Below are 12,609 nucleotides of genomic sequence, written 5' to 3'. Positions count from 1 at the left end.
TACAAATTCCACTATTGTGTGTAATTATAATGCACTATAAAAAAGAAAAGTAAGAGATGAGGCCTACTGGAAGAAAGTTAAGTCACTGGGGGTATGCCCTGTAGGGGACATTGGAACCCCAGCTTCTCCATTCTTCCTAACTTTGCTTCTGGGCCACCTTCAAATGAGTACATTTGTTTCACCATGTACTCCCTGCCATGATGTTCTGCCTCACATTGGGCCCAGAAACAGTGGAGCCAAGTGGCCATGGACTGAAACCATGAGCCAAATTAATCTTTCCTTTCTATAAGTTATCTCAGGTATTTTGTTGCAGTGATGGAAAACTGACTAACATATTCTGAGCAGAAAAAAATCATTATTAATGATTGCATACAGGGAAAAATACAACTTTTGCTGTCTGAATGCAATCCATTATATTGGTGTACCCTTCAGTAGATTGCCAAATTTTCTGTCACCTGATAATAGATGACAGGATTCTGCTGAACATGGTTCTTATAATTTTTACAGCAAAAAGTGGAGCTAAATGTCCAAATACTCAACAGAAAATTATGGTAATTCAAGAAACAGGGACCCTAAATACCGTTAAATAATGATCAGATGACCAAGGACACAAATTATGTTTCCTCAGATGAACCGCACAGCCTTGCATTTTGCAGTGGGGGGAAATCATTTATCTGCAGTGGATTTCTTACTGAATCACAAGGCCAGGGTCGACATTGCTGATAAGGTAAGCTCATCTTCAGTTGGCAGAATGATCTGTAGCATAACCAATGTATAGGGAGAATCTGATCACTCTAATCTGATCATTTCACATGCCTACAAAATACTTCCATTGACAATGTACATTTTGAAGAGATCTCTTTAGAGAATATACATATCATTTGGTGACTAAATTGTTTACACATTACCTCCAGGACTTGGGCTTTACTTATTTTCCTATATTGACTTTATGGCCATTAGCATGCATTTACAAGAACATGATAGTTGTCTAGACCTTAATCTGGCACTTGGAAGCCAGAAGCTAACTGGCCCCAGGGACAATAAATCTAGACTTTGCCCTGTGGACTTTGATAATAAATAAAACTTACTAAATACATACTATGAACCAGGCTCAAGTAGTAGGACTTTAGTATTTAATGCTGCTTCCCAGTTAACCTTAGGATAAAAGTATTTACAGATAATTTACAGATAGGAAGACTCAGACACAGATTAAATATCTTGCCCCTTCAAATTATATCTAAGAAGGCGGGATTTGAACCCAGTTTGTCTGATTCCAGAGACCATGCTGTTAGCTACCAGTCAACTTAATTACTTGTTTGCCTAGATTTCAAAACTCACCCTGGGCTGGGGAGATAGCTCAACTGGTAGGGTGCTTGCCTCGCAAGCACAAGGCCCTGAGTTCGATCCCCAGTACCGCAAAAAAAACTAAGAAAACAAAAAAAAAACCCACCCTAAGGATTCCCACCTTCATTTAATGCTTTCTCATGGCACAAGGAAACCAGCTGTAGAGATTCAACATCATGTTTAGCATCTCTAGTTACGGAAGATGATAGACTTATTATAAAGATCTTGAATCTTAATTAATTCCATGGTCTATGGTTCTCAAATTGACTGTTCAGAAGGTTCTTCCAGAGCTATTTTATCTTCTCTCTGGACTGGGAGTCCCCGGAGGGTAAGGCTCAGCGTGGCTTTACCTTCATATCTCACAGGGGTTAGGTTTAGTGTGTGCTTAGTAAATGTTTGGAAGATAAATGAAGTCAGCTGTTCCAGTTAGCATTAACCAGTTTTGTTAATGATCATACACAAGATGTAGACTTGATGATGGTGGGAGTTTCTCTTTGTGTCACCATCCCTTTCTAGTTTATTGCTGCGATATTGGTAGGCGAGTCTATTGTTGTGTAACAAAATCAAAATTAAAAAATACCACTGAAAACACTCTGACTTTGTGAGTATAATTAGTTGTATTATTGGCTATAGTAATTAACAGATGTGTCCTTCAGGTCTAGAAATTATAATTTGATTATGTTGCATATTACTTAACCTGTAAACGATGTACTGGTAATAGATCAGACATTGAAAACCTGATACACTATCTTTCTGTTTTTTCTTTAATTTTTAAATTAGCATACTGTACAATTACTTTCTTTTTGGTGTACAGTTCTATGACTTTTAATACATTTATGGATTCATGTAATCACCACAATCAATATGAAGATCAAAGTGGCTGGGCATGTAGGTCAGTCATAGAATGTGTAATTAGCATGCACAAGGCCCTGGGTTCAATCCCCAGCACCACAAAAAATGCAGACAGTTGCAATATCCAGAAATTTCCTTCATTCTGCCTCTTTGTAGCCAAAGCACTCTCAAGGATATGTCCATGAGAATGACACATAAATGATATCATTATAGTATATTACCTTATGAGACCAGCTTCTTTCATTCTGTAAAATGACTGAAGTTCATCCGTATTGTTGTATGTGTCAAGAACTCCTCCTTTTTATTGCTAAATAGTATTCCAGTTTATAGATGTGGCAGAAATTTATTCACCACCATTTGAAGGACATTAGGGTTGTTTCTAGTTTTTAACTATTTTAATTAAAGCTACTATAGGTATTCACATATAAGAATTTGTTTATGCCTAGGTTTTCATTTCTCTAGTTGTAAATACCCAAGAGTGAGACTGTTGGGCTAAGTAGTATATACATGCGTAACTTAGCAAGGAGCTGCCAGCCTGTTCATTAGGGTGGCTGTGCCATTTTCATTCTCACCAGCACGGCAGAAGAGTTTCGCTTGTTCTGCATCCTCACTGGTATTGCCGTGTCACCCCTTAATTTTAGCAATTCTCACAACTATGTACATATCTCATTGCAGTTTTAATTTGCATTTCTCTAGCAGCTAATGGGCTTTCATGGGCTATTTGCCATTTTTATATCTTCGTTGGTGAAGCCTGTTCAGATCACTTTCCACCTGTGGTGCTGGGGTTGGAACCCAGGTCCAGATAAGCACCACTACTGAGTAATATTTCCAGCCAGATCTTTTGAATATTTCTAAAATTCAGATTGTTTTCTTACTATGAAGTTTTTAAAAGTATATATATATTTTAGATACAAATCCTTTGTTAGTATGTGGTTTGCATTATCTTGTCATTTGTAGCTTGTATTTTCAGTGTTTTGACCAGAGCAAAAGTTTTTAATTCTGATGAAATACAATGTACCTATTTTTTAAAATGAATCCTAATATTGGTGTTATATGTAAAAATGATTTGCCTAAGTTAAGGTTATGAAGATTTTCTCATATTTTTCTTCTAAAAATCATACAGTCTTGTATTTTACATTTAGATCTATAGTTGCTGTGTCCTCTAACGTTTATGTGTTGGAAGTATAATCTCCAGTGCAACAGTGTTGGAAGCTCATTTAGTGCATAGGGCTCTGCCCTTAGGAAGGATTAATGCTGTTATCTCAGGAGAGGATTCTGATAAAATAGAGAGTTTGGCTGTCTTCCCCACCTCATTCTTGTGATGCTTTCTTTCATATTATGATGTAGCAAGTAGGCCCTCACCAGATAGTTCTCTGTTTTCAGTCTCCCAGCCTTGAGAACCATGAGTCAATTACATTTCTGTTCATTATAATTACCCAATCTGTCATATTCTGTTATAGCAGCACAAAACAGACCAAGACAATGGTCCATTCTGAGTTAATTTTAATTCAGGGTAGCAATTCTTTTTTTTCTTTTTCTTTTTGCACATGGCTGAACACTTTTTCAGTCATTTCAGTTTTCAAAACCTTTGAAGTTCTATTCAGAACTGTCCCAGGAACTGTCTGATACTGGCAGTGGTCAACACATAATTCAGTTCCCTAAGTCTTTGTCTAATGTTGAGTTCATCCATATACAGTTCAAGGCTAAGCCCAGGAAGTTTCACCAAAGATTTTTGCAATGAATTTAATCATTCACAGTAATGTTGGTACATAACTAATAAAATGTTTTTCATAATTCATGCACTGTCATGTTTTGTCATTTCTGGCAGCTATCTTATCTGAGTGATGAGCCCCAAGTTTGATTTGATTGATCTGTCTTCTAAATTTTAACACCCATTTGCAAAGAACTAACAATTGAACCCCTTCACCATCTGTATATTCAGTGTTTATCATAAGTCTCAATGCCAATTACTGGGAATTCAACCAGAAGCAGGCCATCACCTGGGAGTGTTAGAAATGCAGAATTTCAGGTCCCAACCCAGATCTTCTGACTCAGAATCTAATTTAAAAAGATTCCCCCAGTGCCAGGTGAAGTGGTGCATGTCTGTAGTTCCAGTGACTCAAGAGACTGAGACAGAAAGATTGCAAGTTTAAGGCCAATCTCAGCAACTTAGTGAGACCTTCAGAAATTTAGCAAGATCCTGTCTCAAAATCAAAAATTTAAGAAAGAACTGGGGATGTGGCACAGTGGTAAAGCACCCCCTGGGATAAATCCCCCATACCAACAGGGGGAAAAAAAGATCCCCAGGTGATTGTATTTGGTATGAGATGTAGTCCTGGTTTTGAGTCTCCTGTTAACTACCTGGGGAGCAAGGACAGAGACTGTAACATATGAGAACTATGCAAGGTATCACATGCTCAGGGTCAAATGCATGACCCCACCACTGAGGACCTCCAGAGTCAAGGTGGGTGGCATCTTTGAGTTTTGAGAAGAGGCAGACCAGATAAAAGGAATCATAGGATGCTTAGGAGATGACAAGTATATGCTCTCTGCGTTGCTTCTCTGGAAAACTCTTCAAATTTAAGTGTTTCCCAGGGGAAGTTACTGATTTCACCTATGACCAGACTGGTAATGCAGACAACTTGTCAGTGACAGGCATTTTGTACTTTACAGAGCCTGTGAGTCAACTGTGAGTGTAATCCATGACACTTGCTCTTAAGCATGCCAGTTTATAGCAGAAGACTTTGTTTTAGGAAGGTTCTTCTGAGGGAATTTACATCTGTGTACAGTGATCTCAAAGGAACAATGGCTCCACTCAGAATTTGTGGTTTCAGAGATTCAATTCCCAGCTTATAGATTTTATAATCAGTGCTTGGAATGTTTAAACGTTGCCTGTTCGAAATTAGGAATGACCTCTTAGGGAAGAACTAGAGCTCCTATTAAAACATGATTTATCACCTGTGCAAATATTTCTGGTCTTTTATGACCATATGTAAAACCAAATTTAGTAGTACTGAATATGGAGCACTGATTTGTAGGGAAGCCTAAATCAAGAGGTGGACCTATGGTTAGTGCACATTTTTTGAAGAACTTTAACTAGGGGTCATATGTCATTGTTCCTTGTAAAAGAGTGCAGAAGTTGTTAAGAGTTGTCTTCATACTGGAATTTTAAATAGGTAAATAGACTAACTCACTGTGTAGTGTGACAGCTGAAATGTAAATTTAATAGGATATGTACATTTAGAGCGGGATTTGTCGACAGTGGCACTATTGACATTTTGGGCCAGATTCTTTGTTGTGGGGTTTTCTTGTGCATTGTATGATATTTAGCAGCATCCCTGGCCTCTTTGCACTAAGTGCCAATATTACCCCTCCATCATTACTATGCAAAATGACTTGAGACACTTACAAATGTTCCCTGGAACACAGATTTAAAATTTAAACTTCAGTAAACTGGAATTTGCTATTTCACTCTTCCAACTTGAACTCTGCTGAGAATAAGAGAATACATGAATGTGATTACTGAGGAAACCAAAATAGACACTAACGGGTATATACACTTCACAAATAGAAGTATAGAAGTACCCCACAACCAGGCCTGCTGACACATGCCTGTAATCCCAGCTACTTAGGAGTCTGAAGCAGGAGGATCACAAGTTTGAGACCACCTGGGCAAGTTAGGGAGACCCTGTCTCAAAATTTAAATAGAAAAAAGAATTTAAAGGACTGGATACAGGAGACACAGCTCAGTGTCACTTGCCTAGCATGTGTAAGACCTCAGCCCAGGATGGGGCAGGGTGTGCCCGCAGACCTTCATTCCTTGTTTATTTACTCACACTGTGTGCATCTAACAAACAGCTTTCCTGGATCACAAGCACAGCCAATTTGGAGGACAAATGAGATGTAAGGAGAGGGCTTACCTTTGGCAGGCAGTTGTATAGAGGTAATGGCTTACATTATGATAGAAAAAAAACAAAGAGATATAGGAACTTTAAGATACGAAATGTGAAGTTGAGAGTTAACTAAGTTGACCAATATCACAGTACTTGAAAGTGATAGAAACTGATCAGAGTTTGGGGTCAGTTCTGTTTGATCATAAAGACTACTGTGTATTGCTTTACTAACCTGGCACGGAAGGTGCAGATGAGGTTTTCTCAGTTTACTTGCTTCAGCCCACCGTCCTGATAGCCTGAGATAGACGGCTGGCTGCTTCCTTCCACACTTTTCTCCCTCCTAATTCATTATATTACTTGCATGCAATTGCCCAGAATAACCTGACAGGTGAGTAAGTACTGATCTGAATCTCCCTTTCAGCCTAACTCCTTTATGCACAACACACGTGCATACACTGTGCATCTATATAATTTTGTGCAGACAGAGTCTTTTTAGATAGATTCTATATAAATGGGAACCTTATATAATTTGTCTTTTCTGGTTTTCTTATCTTCTGTATACCATTCGCCTTCTACTGACTGTACTGAACAATCTGAGGTGTACAGGTGTATAGGTGTGTGTTTGTTTCTGTACTTATCTCCATGCTCATGTGTGTAGGGAACATTCCTCAAGCTTATCTGACAGCAGTCACTGACACCATGGTCTAAGTAAGCCAAACAGTCTGGACAGAGAAACTGAGGTAATGGTAAAGACGCACCATGGAATGAAGGTCTTTGTAGCTGTTGAGGCTGAGTTTGAACTAAGGGGAGGGCTCGTTCTGACATGCATCACAGAAAGCTGTGATGTGAGCTTGCCCGCACTGCCTTGCCTCATGCCGTGTGCTGGACTTGCCATTCCCCGAGTCCTTTGTCTCAGACCTGTTGCTGGGCAGAATTGCTTAGGCATGCTTGGTTTGTTTATACTACCTGGACCCTCGATGTATAGTTAATCGATAGGCTTACTCTGTTATACTTTAACAAGCATGTTAATCTGATTGGATAATGTGTCTATATATGCCCTGTGCAACCCTAAATAAAATTAGATTCGTGCCTTCAGAGCTCGATCTCTGATGCCTGAGTAAGCACGCTGGGAAGGGTAGGCATCATCCGTCCTCACCCTCAGCAAACCCTTCTCAGAACATCTACACATGTGATCATATCTATGTCAGTACTTCTACCCACCTACCAACCCACCTATAGATAGATACAGATACATACATTTACACATATGGGGGTTTTGTTCACTGTATCATTTATATAAAATGGGAATATATTTTCTCTACATCTTGTTTTCCATATTCAGCAAAGCTTATGGAAATCTTTTCAAGTCCATTGTTATAGAGCTAATTCATTATTTTAATGCTTGCATGGTATAACTATTTCATAATTTATTCAACATTCCCATATTGATGAACATGGACCTTGTCTGCAGTTTTTAGTGCTAACAATTATCTTCACATGTCGCCACCCGCAGCGAGGACACCGCGGGAAAGAATCGGAGGCGGACTGGGAATGACCAACTTCTTTATTCTACTTTCGGGGGGATGCTTCCTTGCATGCTTCTCTTTGCAGGTCTTGCGGGCTGAAGTGCAGGGTGAAGTGCCGGTCTCACGTCTGCGCCCCCAGGAGCCCGACATTTCTGCGTCTTCCTCCTCGGAGGCCTCACGCACGAGGTTCTCCACCGCTGCGCAAGCGCAGCCACTGGCCACTCAGGGGCACCGGGCGCGTTCTCCGCTACAGGCCATAGCGTCCTGCTCCCGGGGCAGCCCCATGGCGGGGGGCGGGGAAGGGCCGGCGGTCGCCACCCCCGCAGGCTGGAAAAGTCCCCGTTGCACAACCACCGGCTAGCCCAAGCGGCTATTGCCTCCCGGCCTCACTTGCGAGGTTGCTCGGGCTACCGCGCACCTCGGGGGAGGAGGCGCCGCGCGCACGCGCACAGCCTCCTACATTCACATATGTAACATTAGGTCCTAAAAGTTTATTTTTGTGGGATAGATTCCCAAGAATGGGATTGCTAGTTGTATTTTAAATTTAAATAGATATTGCTAGATTATTAGGCAATAATGGTATCCATGTCTTCTAAAACCTCAAGAAAGCATTTTTCTATCAATATTTTTTCTTGTTTTATTTATTTTATTAATATTATCATTATCATTATTATTATCTAATATTATTTGGTGGCACTAGGTATTGAACTTAGGGCTGCTGTACCACTGAGCTACATCCCCAGCCCTTTTTACAGGGTCTCACTATGTTGCCAAGCCTGGCCTTGAACTTGCCGACCTCCTGCCTCAGCCTCCCAAGTAGCAGAGATCACAGGCTTATACTATGAAACCAGTTTTCTTTTGTTGATTTGTGAGAGTACTTCGTATATTAGAGAATTGTGATTTATCTTTATTAATGATACATTTTTAAGTGTCATTTGTTTATTGACTTCATTTGTTATATCTTTCCTTTTATAAATCTGAATTAAGAGAGTATATATTATAATCTAGTTTTTGTCCTAATATATTTATTTTTTTGTTTTTTTGTGAATACAATATAACATTTTATTTTATATTTTTTTCTAACAGAGAACCACTTGTGCCTGCATCACTTATTAAATATACCCGCTTTCCCCATAAAATTGGAATTTTACTTTTCTGTGTATTAAATTATCTTTTTCTTAATTTTCAACAATACGGTGTTAAATAGGCCTTTATTGACTGAGATAGTAGGTGGTGGCTCATTCATGTGATAGAGTCTTTTCTTCTCTCTTCTCGGGAAGCACGGCTTGACTGTAATTCACCTTGCAGCCTGGTCTGGAAGCTTTGAGATCATGCTTATGCTGGTTAGAGCTGGAGCAGACCAGAGAGCCAAGAACCAGGTAGGTCTGTGGATCACACATGGATGTGAGCTCTCACGTCACCAGTGCAGGAGGGGGAAGTTCCAAGGCTCAGTGGTTAAGTATCTTCTCCATTCCAACTTTCCTCAGGATGGAATGAATGCCCTCCACTTTGCAGCTCAGAGTAATAACGTGCACATTGTGGAGTACCTCATTCAAGACCTGCACCTGAAGGACCTGAACCAGCCAGATGAGGTGTGTTTGCAGTGGGGAAACAGGTTTCATATATACCCCCACTGAACTCAACTTTCTTCCTGCCTCTGGTGGAGCTGCCAAAATAGCAAGCTCAGACAGACCTGGGCTGGTCACCAGCTTCTCCATCACTGTGCAGACCACAGCACAGAAGGGAAGTGCTGCTGTTGGCAGTGACCGTGGCCCTTGCATGTGGGAAAGACTGTAAGTATGGAGGAAGCACCTAGATTCCTTCTTCCTTCTCTATTCCCTCATCCTGGCCAGGATGTGGACAGTGTCCACCTCTTTTAGTATTTAGAATGTGTGCCTAAATTTTATTCTTTAATGCATGAACTTTTAAGAATGTATTTGATTCAAAGCTATTACGTAACCAGTTATGGAATATAATGCTATTATTATACTGTATTTGTCTATATTCTTTTTCTTTTCTTAAGGACGTGAATAATAATACCAGCTACCACACTCATGATGAGAGGGCCTGGAATATATAGATGCTCTACAAATTATCACCAAATGAATGAATGATCTCATTAATTCCTGCAGTAATCTAATAAGGGAGAAATATTTTGCTCATTTTTAGAAGCTGAGTGTCTTAGAAGCAAAGTACTTGGTCCAGTCTCTAAACTAGAAAATGACAGAATCAGGATTTGAAGCCAGGTGTGTCATCATGCTGTCCCCTCTCAGATAACAATAGATGTTGCCTGCATGTTAAGGACTGTCTTTTCCCTGGAATATCTCCCTCCTAGGCCTTTTGAATAGAGTATATCCTTGATTTCCCAGCAGTGAACTATACTTCATGAATGAGACTTATTTTTCTCTGTGCCATGAGAATATTATTCTTCATAACATTTTGCTAGAAATTGGTCAGTACTATTTACTTCATTTCACCTCTTTTAAAAAAAAATTTACATTTTCTCCTGATTTCAACCTTAGAAACAACAATAACAACAAAAACTATTTTTTTCACATGAGATCTATAAATTTCTTTTATGTCTTTAGCATATGACAACTATATACTTACAGAGGCAGATAGACAGATGTTCTAGGCAGTGCTACTGTATTAGCTATGTGATTCAAAGCAAGTTCTCCAATTGCTGAAACCCTGAGTTTCTCCATCTGTACAATGGGAATAATAAAATCTACTTCATGGTATCACCAAGATCTCTTGTGAGGGAAGTACCCCTCCCCGCCACACACAATTTAGTGGCAAACCTCCACTTTTTGATGTAGGTGGTTGATGCTTCCTCAATCTTATGTAAAAGTGCCTTTGTAAGTTAGCTTTATGCCTAGCCTCTCTACCTTCCAGTCAGACATCACCCTAAGTCATTCCTATGTAGCAATATTGGAGCAGTCACTATTGGAATGCTTAAATGAGGTATCAACTATAAAATGCTTAGCAAAGAGCTGAGTTTATGGTAAGTGCTCACTATATGGTAGTTATAGCAATTATTAAGGGATAAAATGAACATCTGATTTCCTCAAACTGACAATAATAGTCAAACACCACTTAGTGTCGGGGCGAGGAAGCTGATCTTCGCAGTTTGATCCCTGCTGAGTAGGTGTTGTGGTTTGAATCGAAACATCCCCCTAAAAGTTCTTGTACTGAAGGCTTTGTTCCCAGGGTAGCAGTATTCAGAGACGTCACCTGTGGAAGGTGATTGGATCATGAGGGCTCTAAACTCCTTGACGGAGGTTGTATGGATTCATACTTTAACAGGTTTATTGGGAGGCAGTAGAAACTCTAGGAGGTGGAACCTATTTGGAGGAAGTTTGTCACTTTGAAGGGCATGTCTTGTTCCTGGCCCCTTTCTCTTGTTGTTCCCACCCCTCCTCTCTTGCTCTTTGCTTCCTGACTGCCATGGATGACTTTGTTTCACCATGCCTTTCCATGATGTTCTTTATGCCTTTCCACAATGACACCCACAATAATGAAGCCAGGTGACCACTGACTAAAACCCATAAAACAGGAGCCAAACCATACATGGTGGTGCATGCCTGAAATCCAGTGTCTCAGGAGGCAGAGGCAGAAGGATGGCAAGTTTAAGGCCAGCCTCAGAAACTTAGTGAGACCCTCAGCAACTTAGTAAGATCCTGTCTCAAAATAAAAATATAAAATCTACATCTGTGGATGTAGCTTAGTGGTCAGGTGCCCCTGGGTTGAATCCCTAATACCAAAATAATAATGATAATAAGTAAATAAATACTATCATGAGCTAAAATAAGTATTTTCTCTTTTAAGTTGTTTTCTCAGGCATTTTGTCATAGTGATGGAAAGCTGACTATTTTAGCAAGGATACAGCCTATGAATGAATTCCATTCAGTTTAATTCAGCAGATATTTTTTTAGGGCCTGTTATGTATGATACACACAATTGTTTCTCTTTCCCCTCTCAGTGAACTCTGATTCTCATGGGAGACAGCAGTATGTGGGAAAGGTCAGGCAGGCTGTTGAATTCAAAGGCCAAAGTAGGTTTACAGGGAGCCTTTCTACTTTTTGAGCTTCAGTTGGTTAGCAGCTTCCTGTCCATTATCACTTCAGCTGGTTTGGGGCTCATCTTGTTTTCTTTGTTGAAGAAAAGACTGAAGATCCCTGGCAGAGACTGTGCAGAGCCACATATCCATTAAGATAACTTAAGTTAAGATGGGTTCGGAGACACACAAGGAATGAGTGAAAAATAAGACCCCTGGGTCTTGTGGGGAAAGAAGACCAAGTCCAATTTTAGTCTTGTTAGAAACTTGTGTCATTCGATGGAAATGACAAACAAAATCTACTCTTTTTACTAAGAATGTGAGTGAGGTCAAATATGTTGGCAAAAGCCAGTTGGAATCATGGTTACTAAGGAATGGGGGGGGATGGAGATTTATTGTTTAATGGATACAGAATTTCCCTTGTGCAAAATGAAAGGATTATGCAGCTAGATGGTTGTGATCATTATACAATCATATGAATGTACCTAATACTACTGAACTATGTACTATTGGTCAAAATGGTAAATTTTATGTTATGAATATTTTACCACAATAAAAACATGGAAAAAGAAGCCAATATAGAGCTGGAATCAGGAACTCATTATCACATTACTGGATTCAGATGTCTGGACTCCCTGCAACTGGAGTACCAATGTTAGGGAGATGAATATTGATAGGAAGGAATGAGGCTTATTCCAGGCCAGCCCTGAAGAAGGTAGAAGGGCTAGTTCCTCAAGGCTCTGTCTTCCTGAACTCAGGACAGCATAGGTTATTTTGTGGGGAGATAGGCTGCAGGCTGGGCCGAGTCTTACCCTCCTCTGTGAAGGCCAGTGTCTTCTCCAGAGCATCACAATGGATTTCAGCCTCCTGCAGTTACCAAGGACCTGTGTTACAAAGCCTATCTGGGTTCTGTGACTGTAAACAAAGGTTTAGCAGC

At 40.0% G+C, this 12,609-nt stretch overlaps 1 protein-coding gene across 1 annotated transcript in view; it reads left to right on the top strand.

Annotated features, from left to right (window-relative positions):
- The window catches only part of Polk (DNA polymerase kappa), a 151,130-nt gene that overhangs the window by 97,424 nt on the left and 41,097 nt on the right, over positions 1 to 12,609 (top strand). The window contains exons 4-6 of the mRNA XM_047555710.1: positions 629 to 727; positions 8,896 to 8,994; positions 9,103 to 9,207. Coding sequence (XP_047411666.1) covers positions 629 to 727; positions 8,896 to 8,994; positions 9,103 to 9,207 — 303 coding nt within the window. The remainder of the gene's footprint in view (positions 1 to 628; positions 728 to 8,895; positions 8,995 to 9,102; positions 9,208 to 12,609) is intronic.

The sequence above is a fragment of the Sciurus carolinensis genome, chromosome 6 (genome assembly GCF_902686445.1).
Source record: "Sciurus carolinensis chromosome 6, mSciCar1.2, whole genome shotgun sequence".
Lineage (NCBI taxonomy): Eukaryota > Metazoa > Chordata > Mammalia > Rodentia > Sciuridae > Sciurus > Sciurus carolinensis.
Note: the sequence above shows the minus strand (reverse complement) of the source record. Positions and strands in the feature narration are given on the sequence as shown.